This window comes from Nicotiana tomentosiformis, chromosome 7 (assembly GCF_000390325.3).
Source record: "Nicotiana tomentosiformis chromosome 7, ASM39032v3, whole genome shotgun sequence".
Lineage (NCBI taxonomy): Eukaryota > Viridiplantae > Streptophyta > Magnoliopsida > Solanales > Solanaceae > Nicotiana > Nicotiana tomentosiformis.
The window spans coordinates 50,687,793-50,702,127 of NC_090818.1; the positions used below are offsets into that span (position 1 = coordinate 50,687,793).

The 14,335-nt window shown below is 34.8% G+C and overlaps 1 protein-coding gene across 4 annotated transcripts; it reads left to right on the forward strand.

The window, feature by feature from the left end:
• Positions 1 to 4,892: 4,892 nt before the first annotated feature.
• LOC104088416 (syntaxin-51-like) lies at positions 4,893 to 9,770 on the forward strand. 4 transcript variants are annotated; one of them, XM_009593095.4, is made up of 7 exons: positions 4,893 to 5,046; positions 6,038 to 6,201; positions 6,401 to 6,621; positions 7,452 to 7,657; positions 8,022 to 8,122; positions 8,250 to 8,294; positions 9,396 to 9,770. In XM_009593095.4, exons 3-7 carry the CDS (start codon positions 6,404 to 6,406, stop codon positions 9,525 to 9,527), a joined length of 702 nt encoding a protein of 233 aa, XP_009591390.1. In that variant the 5' UTR covers positions 4,893 to 5,046; positions 6,038 to 6,201; positions 6,401 to 6,403; the 3' UTR covers positions 9,528 to 9,770. The 4 variants fall into 4 exon arrangements, with proteins under 4 accessions (XP_009591390.1, XP_009591379.1, XP_009591398.1 ...); XM_009593084.4 differs by lacking the exon at positions 6,038 to 6,201; XM_009593103.4 differs by lacking the exon at positions 6,038 to 6,201 and having other exon boundaries at positions 4,894 to 5,162.
• The last annotated feature ends 4,565 nt before the right edge of the window (positions 9,771 to 14,335 follow it).

Consider the following 14,335-nt stretch of genomic DNA (forward strand, 5'->3'; position numbering starts at 1 on the left):
ACAAAAGCTGATTAAGGCTAAATAGCAAAGTACAAATAGGGCGTGACATGAATTTTTTACCTAAATAATTCTCATTTATATTTGCGCACTATGAAGAAGAAGAAGAAGGAGAAGGAGAAGAAGGAGAAAGAGAAGGAGAAGGAGAAGGAAGAGGAGGAGGAGGAGGAAAAGGAGGAAAAGGAGAAGAATATAAAGTTTGCTTAAATTGGATACTAATTTAAAAAATATACAAAAAGCTGATTAAGGCTAAATAGCAAAGTGCAAGTAGGGTGTGACATGAAATTTTTACCTAACTTTTTTATTACATAAAAGTAATATTCTACTAAAGATAAAGGTATACTAAATTCTCATTTGTTTGCATTTAATGAGGATCTAAATCTTAATAATTTATATCCCAGACATTAACTACATTTATTTTAAAAGTTTAATTTTAATTATTCAAATATGAATCATTAAGTGAATTTATCTTTTAAAATTTATTTTATGAACACGTAATGGTCCTAAATAATTAAGACTTATAATAAAGTCTTAATTTCATTAAGATATTCGTTTTTATCGCTAACCATTGCCGCCATCACCAAGCATAACCAACAATTAGCACCGTCATCGTTGTCAACCAAAATCAACTACTACCACCGACCATCCAAAAATACTATTCTCTTAAGTTGTTTTTTAACCCACATTTTGAAAAGTTCCATTAGGTTCGTAGTAGCAATCGACAACCTTTTCTTCTTTTACTTCACATAGCTTTTCGTCTCCTTGGTAGTTGGAAGTTCTCCAAAAGTATGAAAAGCTTGAGGACTTTATACTATCCATTTCGGTGTGGGTTGGTTGCCATAATCACTACTGCCAATCACCATAGTCAGCCGTCACTAATATTATCCAACAACAATAACAACAACAAACCTAGCAAAATTTCACAAGTGAAATATGAGATGGTAGAATGTACGCAGACCTTACCCCTACCTTGTGAAGATAGAGACGCTGCCTCCGGTATACCCTCAGCTCAAGAACATAAAAGGGAGCAATAAACAAACATTAACATCAACAAATTAATAGGACAACAGGAGCAAATGATGTAATATGTAATAACAAATATCTAGGAATAAAAAAAATATACGAATAATGCCAATACTGTCGGTAAAAAATGACACACTGAGTAATAATGAGGTAATAGGAATAGGAAAATATAAGACTAGTACTAATATTGTTGGTAAGACTAGGAGAAACTCTCAACTACCTATCAACGCACAACTCTAATTCTCGACCTCCAAACCTTCCTATCGAGGGTCATGTCATCGATAAGCTAAAATAGTGTCATGTTCTGCCTAATCACCTCTCCACAATACTTCTTAAGCCTCTATCTATCCCTCATCTGACCGCCATAATCAACCTTTCACACCTCCTAATTATGGCATCATTTTCTCTCTTCTTCACATGCCCGAATCATCTCAGTCTCAATTATCGCAACTTATCTTCCATGGGAGCCACACCCACCTTGTCCCTAACAACTTCATTCTTAATCTTATATTTTCTGGTATGCCCACACATCCATCTCAACATCCTCAATTCTGCTACTTTCATCTTCTTGACTGGCCAACACTGGGCTTCATACAATATAGTCGGTCTAACTACCACATAGTAGAACTTTCTCTTGAGTCTTGGCGGTATATTCTTATCACACAAAATACTATATGCGAGCCTCCATTTTATTTACCCGCTCCAATATGATAAGTAACATGCTCATCAATATTCCCATTATCTTGTATTACAGACCCAATATATTTAAAACTATCTCTCTTGGCGATGACTTGTATATCAAGCTTCACGTTCACTTATGCTTTATGTGTCCCAACACTGAACTTGCACTCAAAGTATTCTATTTTTGTCCTACTCAACTTGAAACCTTTAGCCTCTAGGGTATGTCTCCACACTTCTAGCCTAGTGTTAATCCCATAACGTGTCTCATCAATCAACACTATGTCATTGATAAATAACATACACCATAATACCTCTCATGCGATGTGTTGTGTCAACATATCCATCGCCATAGAAAAAAAAAAAAAAACTAAAAGTTGATCCCTGACGCAACCTCATCACCACTAAGAAATAATTTGAGCCTCCTACCACAGTCATCACCCTAATCTTAGCCCAATCGTATGTATCCTTGATCACCTAATGTACGCTACCAGAATTCTGCTAACCTCTAAATATCTCCATATAACCTCCCTTATGACTTTGTCCTAGGCTTTTCCTAGGTCAATGAATATCACATGCAAGTCATTATTCCACTCCTTATACTATTCTATCAATCTCCTTACAAGATGAATAGCTTTAGTAGTCAATCGCCCGGCATGAATCCGAACTGATTCTCGAAATTAGACACATTCCTCCCCACCCTGCTCTCCACTACCCTCTCCCATACTTTCATATTTTGGCTCAACATCTTGATATTCCTATAGTTATTGTAATTATATACATCACCCTTGTTCTTGTACAATGAAACCATCGAAATCTACCTCAATTCTTCGAGCATTTTCTTTGTACTAAAAATGATATTAAATAGTCTAGTAAGTCACTCTAAATCTGTTCTGCTAGCGTCCTTCCGAAATTTCATCGGAATCTCATCTGGCCCGGTCGCCCTATCCCTACTCATCTTTTGCATCATCTCATCGACCGTAATACACATACAAAACCCAAAATCATGATGGTTTTTCGAGCTCTCCAACTCCCCAAGTACAATGTTCCTATCCCCATTCCCGGTCAAGAGTTTATGAAAGTATGTCTGCCACTTGTGCCTAATACACATCTCTTCCACCAATACCTTGTATTCCTCGTCTTTGATGCACCTCACTTGGACTAGGTCCCAATCCTTCCTCTATCTAACCTTGGCTAGCCTAAACAGTTTCTTGACACCACCTCTGCCCCCAAGTTCCTCATACAAACGTTAAAACGATGCAGTCTTGGCCTCCGTGACCGCTAACTTGGCCTCTTTCTTTGCATTCTTATAATACTCCCTATTCCCCTCTCCTCCTCCTAGTCAACGTTCTCAATTAGCTTGACATATGCCAATTTCTTGGCTTTCACTTTTCCTTGCACCTCACCATTCTACCATGAGTCTCCTTTGTGGCCCCCGAAGTAACCTTTCGTGACCCCTAACACATCTCTAGCAACCTTCCCTAATACACTCCATTGTCATGGTAAACATACTACTCGCGTCCAAGCCAACATCTTCTCCCTCAACTACCATTACCACAACAATCATCAATCACCGTCGATAATCACCACTATCATCTACCATTATGTATCATCAACAACCATTATCAATCACCACCACCGTTAGCTATCATTATCATATACCAAAATTATCTTCCGCCACCATAAATTACAACTATCAAATATTATCTATAGCCACTAGTTTCAGCCACCATCACCAACTAGCACCCCAATCGACACCCACAATCACCACCATTATCGATCACTACCAATATTCGCCATGTAAATTTATAAGAATTCTGTTGATATACTATTAGATTCATTAGTGTTTTATTTGAATATTATATTTATTAATTTCTAAATAAAGATAAGTTTTATATATTCAGATGTTGAGAAATCAAACAGTCTTAATTATTTATTATTCATATATTAATACGATATTTTAATATTCGAATGTGTATCCAGATTTAAATATCTTAATCCTAACGCACATCTTAAAGTTCAGATGTATATTTAGATTCATACGTCTTAATCTCGATAAAAATAAACGAGACATGAACAGTCCTAAAGGTTGCAATAAACCTACAACATGCACATTACTTTTATTACTATTTCTTTTCCATTAGTGATTAAACTGTAATTGACTTATTTGATAGAAATAGCCGACGAATGAAGTGCGGGTACTATTTTTAGTTTTCTAAAGCTTAAAACTAAACAATATTTCAATAGCATCAAATCGAGCCCAAGTACTAGCATAAATGGTGAAATTCAAAAATAGCCAAATTTACAAGTGTTAATTGAAAAATAGCCACGTTTTTAAAAGTAATTGAAATTTAATCATTTTCATGTAAAGATAAATCTGAACGAAAACACTGTTCAAAATCCGGAAAATATTCCAGCATAATATACTGGAGTTCCAATTTTTTACATGTGAACTTTCAGCATAATCTACTGGTCCAGCATAATATGTTGAAAGTTCATACACTTGTGCTCCAATCTCCAGTATATTATGCTGGAATTTTCCGTGCGCTGGAGTTCCAGCATAATATGTTGGAAGTTCATACACACGTACACCAATCTCCAGTATATTATGCTGGAACTTTTCGTGTTGCAGCACAATAATAGCTATTTTTCAATGACTTTGTAAACGCTGACTATTTTTCAATTACCAGTCCGAAAACTGACTAGCAGGTGCTATTTTTACGATATTAAGTTGTTTATAACAATAAATATTGATTTTGAGATTTTAACACCTCTCCCTGAAATGTTACTCCTATTATAAATTAAAAACTCATCGATATCTTAGTAAATTTTGTATGAATAATAAGAGGTTTGGTCAATATTTAAGTTGAAGTTGAAAATAAGATTATGAAGGTTAAAACTGTACTGGAGCATAAATTTCACTTTCAAAAAATTGCAGAATATAAAAAATTATTAGTGAAAATACGTGTGTTCTTGAAATATAAATTCAATTCAGTAATATTCAAGGAGAAAAAAAAAAATGAGGAACGACGTTCATTGTCTGTCGGACTATTGTGAATGTCAAAACGACGACGTGCTCTAACGGAAAAGTTGAAGTATCAGTTAATCTTTTTTATTTTTTACTCTCATTTAATTAAAGTGTAAATGTTATTTTCACGGAAAAAGATAAAAGTCGTTTCAATGGAAATTCGTAGTGTATTAGTGACTCCTTGTCATTGTCTCAACGTGACAATAAAGAAGACGACGACGGAGCTGGACAAAACTTTGCCGGTAAAGTGTGTGGCGCCTTTCCTTTAAAGTTATTAACTTATTACACCCATAGCCACCACGAATTCAGATCAAAAAGAGGTAATAATAAAACTCTTTTTCAATTGACGTATGTACGATCATCTGAATTGCTTGCTTTTTTTTTTTCCCCCCTTCAAGTAATTAACTCGAATGTACATCCAATCACCCGTAATTCGGTATTGTTTCTGGTGTTCAACTAAAATTATCCAGCATATTGATTTTTCTCTTTTTCGCAAGTGAAGAATTAGGGTTCTGGACGGCGCGAAACTTAGATTTTTGGCTGTTTTTGGCTGCTATTCAGCTAATTTTTTGTAGTTGAGTTTCATACTTAAGATAAAATACGGGTTTTTAACTGTTTCATATAATTGTAGCTATGTTTTTCTTTGTAGAATTGCGTCTATATTTGGTTGCAATTGAGCTAAGTTTCTGCAGTTGAGTTTCATAGTTCATATGATATTTGATTACCTTGGAGAAAGGGAAGAAATTTACTGCTTTCTTCAGATTAAGTTGGTTGCTAGTTTAGTAATTCTTTAATTGATTCAAGTACGAAAGTCTTATGACTTAAAATTAGCTATGGTTTAGAATGTATCACACTATACCACTATCCTATAGGCTATAACTGTCTTTACGTCATTATTGAATATTTGTTTATAAAAAAAGAAGTCGTAATTGAAGATTTATTGTTCTTGCCTCTAGTTGTTTGGGAAGGAAACAAAAATGCATTGTAAGCTTCAATATCACATTCCAACTATTTAGTTTTGTTTTTTTCTTATTCTTTGTGGTGCTTTTGATTCTTTTTCCTTTGCTGCCAATGGGGGGAGGAGGTACATTTCTTCTTAGTTGGAAAACCAAGAAAGATCTGATTTCATATCAAACTTAAACTTGATGTTCCTCTAGCTTTCATCATCCTTGGACTAAGTTGTTGGATGTAGATGGTGTTGCACGTCCGCATGAGAAAGTTAGGTTCTGAATTTCGTTGAAAATGGTCTCCCTACCCTTTGTTTTCTGTGGTTTCTTTTGATCCATATTTTTTTTGGTGGATAATCCACAGGTGCAGTTCTGCTTAGTTGGAAAACCATGAAACATTTGATCTCACATCAAACTTAAATCTTGATGATCCTCTAGTTTTTCATCAACTTTGGACTAAGTTGTTGGATGTAGATGGTATTGCACATCACATGAGAGAGTGAACTTACGTTCTGAATTTCGTTTAAAGTATGGTCTCCCTACCCTTTGTTTTCTGTCGTTTCTTTTGATCCATGTTTTTATCTTGGTGGATCTTCCACAAAAGCTCCGAGCACATTGAATGACGGAAAAGAAGCTTAAAGTTGTATTGCTCTTGTTACAGGTGTTTTGATTGATTAAGTTGTAGTCACTGTGCAAATTTATGTATTTTTTTCTGATGTCTCGTCAGGTAATGGCTTCTTCTGGAGACTCATGGATCCGGGAGTATAATGAAGCACTGAAAATTGCGGATGATATCACTAACATGATATCTGAAAAGAGCTCATTGCCCGCTTCAGGCCCAGAAGTGCAACGTCATTCATCCGCTATAAGGAGGAAGATCACAATATTAGGAACTAGACTTGATAACTTACAGTCTCTCCTGTCAAAGCTTCCTGGAAAGCAGCCTTTGTGAGTGTTCTTAGTCTGAGTCTTTCATTGCGTGGCTGTGATGGTTATGTATAAAAGTAGAATTACATGTTAAATTGAGTCTTCTATTGCGTGGGTGCAAATCTATTATATAACAGATAGAGTGCTGATGGGAAAAAACCCGCTCAATTAAAAGAAATGGCCGTTTTTGGTAAATTTTGTATCTGTTTCTAGAACTGCTACTGATTATTGAATGTCATCCGTCTTGCTATGTATTTCTAACATGATTGTGAATGTTTCTTTAGTTGAATGTGTTTCTGATCCTATTTTATTTAGAAATGACATTTCAATTTCAATTCCATTTACCGGGACCTTTGACGCCCATGAATCACATATTTTTCGGCCAAAGTTTCCTAGGGTTTTTGTCTGTATTACTCAATCCGAAGTAAATTCAACTTGGATTTGATACTGCAATTTTGGCCTCACGGCCCTTAAGCGCCAACTGATATATTGTAAAAAGTTAAAATTCTTATTTCTTTTTTTCCTTGAAAATCTTATAAAGTTTTTGAACACATTTAATTTGAAATATTGAGAGTTCCATGGAAATGAACTGCTGAAATAAAGGTTTAGGTTGGTATATACAATAAGTTGTATGTGAATTGTCCTTATGGCAATTCAGAATGCTGAAGAGTCTCTTCTGCAATCTGACTTAACAGTGTGGACAGTTGTGTCTTTCAAAAGTCCCTGTAAATTTTGTGCGCATGCTGCACCATCCATCTCTAGATTTGAATAAACTGACGTATTTCTGTTACTATTGTTATGTTGCCTTCTGGTTCTGGATGTATTTGATGAGCATTCTCTACTGTATGTAGGACTGAGAAAGAGATGAATCGTCGCAAGGATATGCTTGCAAATTTAAAATCGAAAGTAACCCAGATGGCCTCCACATTGAACATGTCAAGCTTCGCCAATAGGGACAGCTTGCTTGGACCAGAAATAAAGCCGGTTGATGCTATGAGCAGAGCAACAGGCCTTGATAATTATGGTGTTGTCGGTCTTCAACGGCAAATTATGAAAGGCAAGTTTTTATCTGCTCCTCCATCCTCAATTTGTATGACACTTTGTTCCTTTGCTTGGCTGCTCAAATTTAAACTTTGATGACATTATATGAAAAATTATTTTAAACAATTTTCACAGGTTTCAAGAATTTTGATTTATGTAGCTAATCAAATTATTACTTTGATAGGACGTTTTTGCTGTCTATCTATTATTACTTAGTAGTTTCTTCATCCTTTACTACTTATACATGGTGTTTATTTAAATTGAGACGCAGGGAGTATTGAGTTTTGTTTATTTGGGAGTATTTAGTTTGAAATGTTTCTAATTTTTTGGCTTTTATTTTCTGTTATTTTGCTTATTTGTTGGCTTTACTCTCAAATCAGAGCAAGATGAGGGCCTTGAGAGTTTGGAGGAGACAGTGATGAGCACCAAACATATAGCACTGGCAGTTAATGAAGAACTTGGCTTGCAAACAAGACTTATTGTATGAGCTCTATTTTCCCGGTTTATATTGAACTACATTTACTCTTTATTTTCTTACGGAAATACAACCTTTCTGCTACTAAAGTGGATACTGTTTCATTGCACTTTCATTGTCTTACCCAATGCAGGATAACCTGGACGAACATGTTGATGTTACAGACTCAAGACTTCAGGTGAGAAGTTGTTACTTGTAGGACCACTTGCTTGAACCTGATTTTGACTCTAGTTCTCGTGAGCATTGGAGTCTGTGTATTCACTTAGAGTCCGCGACATCTTCTAGCTTCCGCAAAAATTGTTCAGAGGCCACTGGCCAGTCAATTTGGATTGACTAATCATATCATGTTTAATTTGAGAAGAAAGTCTAAAACTGTCATGTGTTGAGGTTCAGTATGGGATAAGTTATAATACTTAGAAGTTAAATTGTTACGCACCGAGTGCGTCTTTGTTATTGGGATGGTACCTAAAGACTGGTTGTGTGTTTTCAAAAAAGGTGAGTTGCTAGCACATTAAGGATATAGGTGAAAGGGAAAGCACTTCTGTCCTAATAACACAGGTAATTGACAGCCATGTGTTTGCGTGTCTCCCTTGTGTCATTAATGTTTTTTTCTTTCTTTTTGGGTTGGTTTTTTTTTTGGGGGGGAGGGGAGGGGGGGGGGGAGACTGAATGCGTTGAATCACAAAAAAAGGTTAAGGAGGAGGAGGAACATTCGTGAAATCTTTTGGAGAAGGGACATTGATAAAAAGGCAAACTAACTGTCTTTATTAAACGAAGTGATCTGTCCACAGAGGGGTGGGCCTAACTTGTTGAAAGAACTGGAGTGACAACCTTGTAAAAAATGTTTGATCCAGAGAGGCGAAAGTGCGAAACTAGGTGAAATTCTTACATCTACCTAAGTCGATGCACGTGTAAGTTTGCCCAGACACCACCTTTATCCAAAAAAGAAGGAAAAAGAAAAAATAACCTAAACAAAGCGTCTGCACCAATAGAGCTCTCTATGGAGTATCTACATGAAATCTGAATGCGTTTTTTACCAGACCACACATAGTTTATCGTATTTGGTCATTGGATGAGATATATTAGTTTTCTGCTAATTCCAACACCTATGCTCATTCATCCAGTTAAAAAAAACACCGTGCTCTAATACAGACACTTGCTCTGTTAGTAAGACAGTTCTTGCCCGTCTCCTTTTCTTCAGTTATTTTATTCTTGGTGAGAATTCTTTACTGTCATTTAATTCATTCTTCTTTCCTGATTCTTCAAAATCATTCAACAGCGAGTGCAGAAAAAGCTTGCAATTTTGAACAAACGCACAAAGGGTGGTTGCTCTTGCATGTGCCTGCTTTTATCGGTGCTTGGGATTGTAGTTCTTGTTGTGGCAATATATATGTTGATCAAGTATCTGTAAATGCAAAAGAACCAGTGCCTTGGGAGTGTGTGTATGAGAAGTGTCTGTGAGTACTTGAACATTTCTTTCTGTTTCCTCCTGTGTAATCGATATTTTTGTGATTGTGATCACATCAGTGTGTTGAGACTTGAGACAGCTTTGAACTCGTTTTCCTACTTGATATGCTTTCTTATGTAGAAAAGACATCGAGAGCAGCTTATAAAGTCTATTAATAGTACTAGGTTTGAGTAGTTTTTCTGATAAGCATCAGTACACTGGAGTTCTCCTTGGTTTTGTTTATTTGCTTCTTTAGGTGTGCAATTGTTTTGAAATAAAAAAAGATGAAGGAAAAAGTTCTTTTTACTTTGGAAACTTGCACCTCGGTATGCTTTATTGTGATTTTGGAAGCTATCAATTGTTTTGTTTACCGAACGGAAGCGTCATATTCGTTTTTCGATCTACTCTTAATTTTCTTCATCTTTTTTCCAAATAAGACAAGGGAATATACATTTATCTGCGTGACTCTAATAACTCATCAAGTTATCGTTTTGCAAGAAATTGGATATTGTTATAAAATAAAGACTGTAAAGTAAATAAACTGAAGACAAGTATAGAGGGAGATTGATATTTTATTCAACTTTCAAAGTTATCTTCATAATGAACTGAAATCTCCTCTATTTATAGAAGAGAGGAAGCAGCTGCGAGGTTTTTCAGGAAGCAGTTGTAAGGTTTTTCAGGAAGCAGCTGCAAGGTTTTTCTTTAGCTGCTTGTAAGCTGTCTGCATGAGCTGCTTGCAACCTGCCTGTTTAATAAAAAGTTGTTGCAAATTATTTTATTGAGTTGCTTGCAACTTGCCTGCATCAGCTGCTTGAAGATAAACTTCAACAGAGTACTAAATGGATAATCTTATTTATAGCGGAGTAATGAATGGACTTCCACAATATAATATTTTCATAACACTCCCCCTTGGATGCTCATTAAAAGATAATGTGCCTCGTTAAAACCTTACTAGGAAAAACTCTGTGGGAAAAAATCCTAGTGAAGGAAAAAGAGTGCACATATTTAGTAATACGCATAACTAGTTGTCTCATTAAAAACCTTATAAGGAAAATCCTGTGGGAAAAATCTTAGTAAGGGAAAAAGAGTACAACGCGTATTTCATTCCCCCTGATGAAAACCTTATTCCAAATATTTGAGTCTCCGCATTCCAATCTTGTATACCATCTTCTCAAAAGTTGTAGTTGGCAAAGTGAACAAATCTGCTGGATTGTCACTTAAACGGATTTGTTGCATATCGATGTCACCATTTTTCTGAAGATCGTGTGTGTAGAATAATTTTGGTGAAATGTTCTTCGTTATATCTCCTTTTATAAATCCTCCCTTCAATTGGGTTATGCATGCAACATTGTCTTCGTATAAAATTTTGGGTTTTTTCTCATATTCCAAACCATATTTTTCTCGAATAAAATAAATTATTGATCCCAACCATACATATTCCCTACTTGCTTCATGAATAGCTATTATCTTAGCATGATTTGAAGAAGTAGCAACAATAGATTGCTTTGTGGAGTGCCATGATATGACAGTACCTCCATATGTAAACATGTATCCGGTTTGAGATCGAGCTTTATGTGGATCAGATAAATAATCTACATCTGCATAACCAATATGATCTGCACCACCTTTGTTAGCATTAACAAGATACATAAGTGCACCAATTGCACTGAGATAGAGTATTTCAGGACCAAAGAGTTCTTCATCCTCTTTTGGAGGTCAGAAAGGATCCTTATTCACTTCAAGTGATCGAACACTCATTTGGTGTACTTAATGGGTGCACTTTGTCCATGTAAAAGCGTTTTAAGAACTTTTCTATATAGACAGATTGATGGATAAAGATCTCGTCTGTTAAATATTCAATTTGCAGACTAAGACAAAGTTTTTTCCTTTGGAGCTCTTATCGAGTTCCTATGATATTTATGCCATTAATGTAAACAACAAGTATAACAAACTATGATGTTGTTTTCTTTGTAAAAATGCATGGACAAATGTCATCATTTACATAACCTTCATTCATCAATTCAGTGAGGCAATTATATCACATGCGCCCAGATTGATTTAAACCGTACAAAGATCTTTGTACTCTGATTGAATGCATTTCACGATGCTTTGAACTATATGCTTCAGGCATTTTAAATCCTTCAGGGATCTTCATATAGACTTAATCAAATGAGTCATATAGGCTATGACTTGCATTTAGATGGCATGACATCTTCAAGTGTCTGGACTATAGGTTTGATCCTCACAATCTTTTACAATATTGTGAACTATATTGTATCAAATATATCGTCGACGATCGTTTTGTATCGGTTCGCAAGTGACATACCTTGTTGAGATCTCATCACTTTCTTTATTTTCAGGTACCTGAACTTCTTCTGGAGTTTCATGAAATGTTATGTCGTGGGCTCTTCTAGAGCTCATTTCCTCCTCATTATGATCATTTTGATCATTTGGTCCTATCCTTTTCAAAGATTGTTACCTTTGGAACCGATCGGTTTACTACACTTCATGCGTGTAGTAAACTTTATCCTCCAGGGACTTTAATTTTAATAGGAGCATTTGTAGCTGAAATATGATATTTAATTTTGGATCAGCAAATGCTTCTAGTATTTGACTTGAATTATCTTCTAAGTGAGGATCATATTAATGATAATTCGATTGATATAGCATATTTTTCTGTTGTTTATTCCATCCCCCAAATTTTAGAAAAACCCTAAATTTTAGAAAAACTAACACATATCCCCAATCTTCTCCGGGAAACCTATCTTTGTGCATTGTGGTAGAGAAATTAATCATATACCATACATCAAAAGTTATTAGATAGTAAAAATATTTGGTTTCTGATCCTAAACCAATTGTGAGGGGAGGACTTATTATATTTTGTTGGTCTGACGCATACAGGTGTTGCTGTATGCAATTTAGAAAATCTTAAACCAACACATGAGGCTTTGTTCTCATGAGCAATAGTTTAACCATTAATAGGAGGTATTCAATGCTAAACTAGCTTGTATATAAACTAGCATCATCAAGATGAACTATCTTGATTTCATAATCTGAAAATTATGCTCTTAATTAAGAAAGATAATTTCAAATGTCAAACTGCAGGTTGACAACAAACATACATGTAACCATCTTATATATGCATCTATAAGTGGTTCACATGATAGGTGAATGGGCCCATATTCACCTTTTATATATTTCAGAATTCAAGGATTTTAGTCCCAACTTTAGCTGGTATAATCAAGTTATTATGAGAACAAGCAACACAAGAGAATTCTTGAAGAATCTTCTAGTTCTTCAGTATATGCTTATCTGAATTCTCAAATAGCTCATTTAAAATTGACAAATGAAAACTTCCAGTTTATCATGGCATGTGCTATCTCTAAGTAAACTTCTGATTTACTATGGTATAAACTTTTGCATCAGTAAACTTCTTATTTACTGTGGCTACTTTTGTATCAGTAAATTTCTGATTTACTGTGATACATGATGTAGTACAAATTTGAAGAATAAAGCAGGTAACTTCTCACATACATATTTACCCCATATGATTGTGGAAACATAAAGATTTTCGATCTTTTAATCATTTGCAGTCTCAATGTGATAGTCATATGTATTAGTAAACTTTGGGTTTACTACAACATATATTTTGACCATAATCATATAATCTGAATGACATATTTGTATATAAGCTCTTAGAGAGCCTTCATTTATTATCCACAATCTAATATTTATCGGACACTACTGGTGTCTCGTGTCTTCTAGACAAACAGTTAGCTCTTCAAGAGCTTTTGTTGTACTACCAAATATTGCTTAGACACTTCTGGTGTCATGAGAATTTCATAATCAAATGAACAATATAAAGCTAATTCTAATTTTATAAATGACGAAAATTAAGAATTTTAATATTTCTATCACTAACTTTGTGACAAATATCTCCTTCAAGGAGAAATATCATTAACATTTGAATACTTTGTATCAATACGGCAACCACATAGTCATTGCATCTTTTAAGGAAAGATACACGAGTTGTTATTTACTTCGGAGAACTCAATAACTAACCATAATATATTAATGTGGTTGTAGTAGAAAGCATTCTACAAGAATACTTTTGCCTTAGAATGATACTTAATAAAATTATCCAAGATATTTTACGTACAACAGGTACGTGCGGTAATGATCTTTATGCCACAAAAATAATATTTATATCCTCTGTTATTCTAGCTCTTCCGGAGGTGAGTTATGGTATTTCTTCATTCACTCCTGGGAATAAAAATGTACATCAAAAATAACTTTGAATAGCTCATTATATTATTTACGCACAGAAAGACACAGTTTCATAATATTTTCCTGCATCGAGAGAAAATTTCAATTGTGTTACTTCTTCCGGAGCAAATTACGAAAAATTGAGTATATATTCTCTCAATCATATTACCTCTTCTGGATTTAAATTGTGTTACTTCTTCCGGAGCAAATTACGAAAAATTAAGTATATATTCTCTCAATCATATTACCTCTTCTGGAGGTGAATCGCAATATATTTACATCAATAGCGCGCTCATATTTACGACTTTATTAATATTGTCGTATTCACTTCAGGGAATGAATTAATATTTATAAAAATTTTCATCCTTCGGAAAATCGAACATAATTATCCGAACACGTATTAATCACATCAAATTGTGATGCTTCAACCTCTTTTAAAATATTTACTACCTCAGGAGCAAATCGAGGCGTGCATGTAATATAGAGAATATTTCTCTAGTTTATCT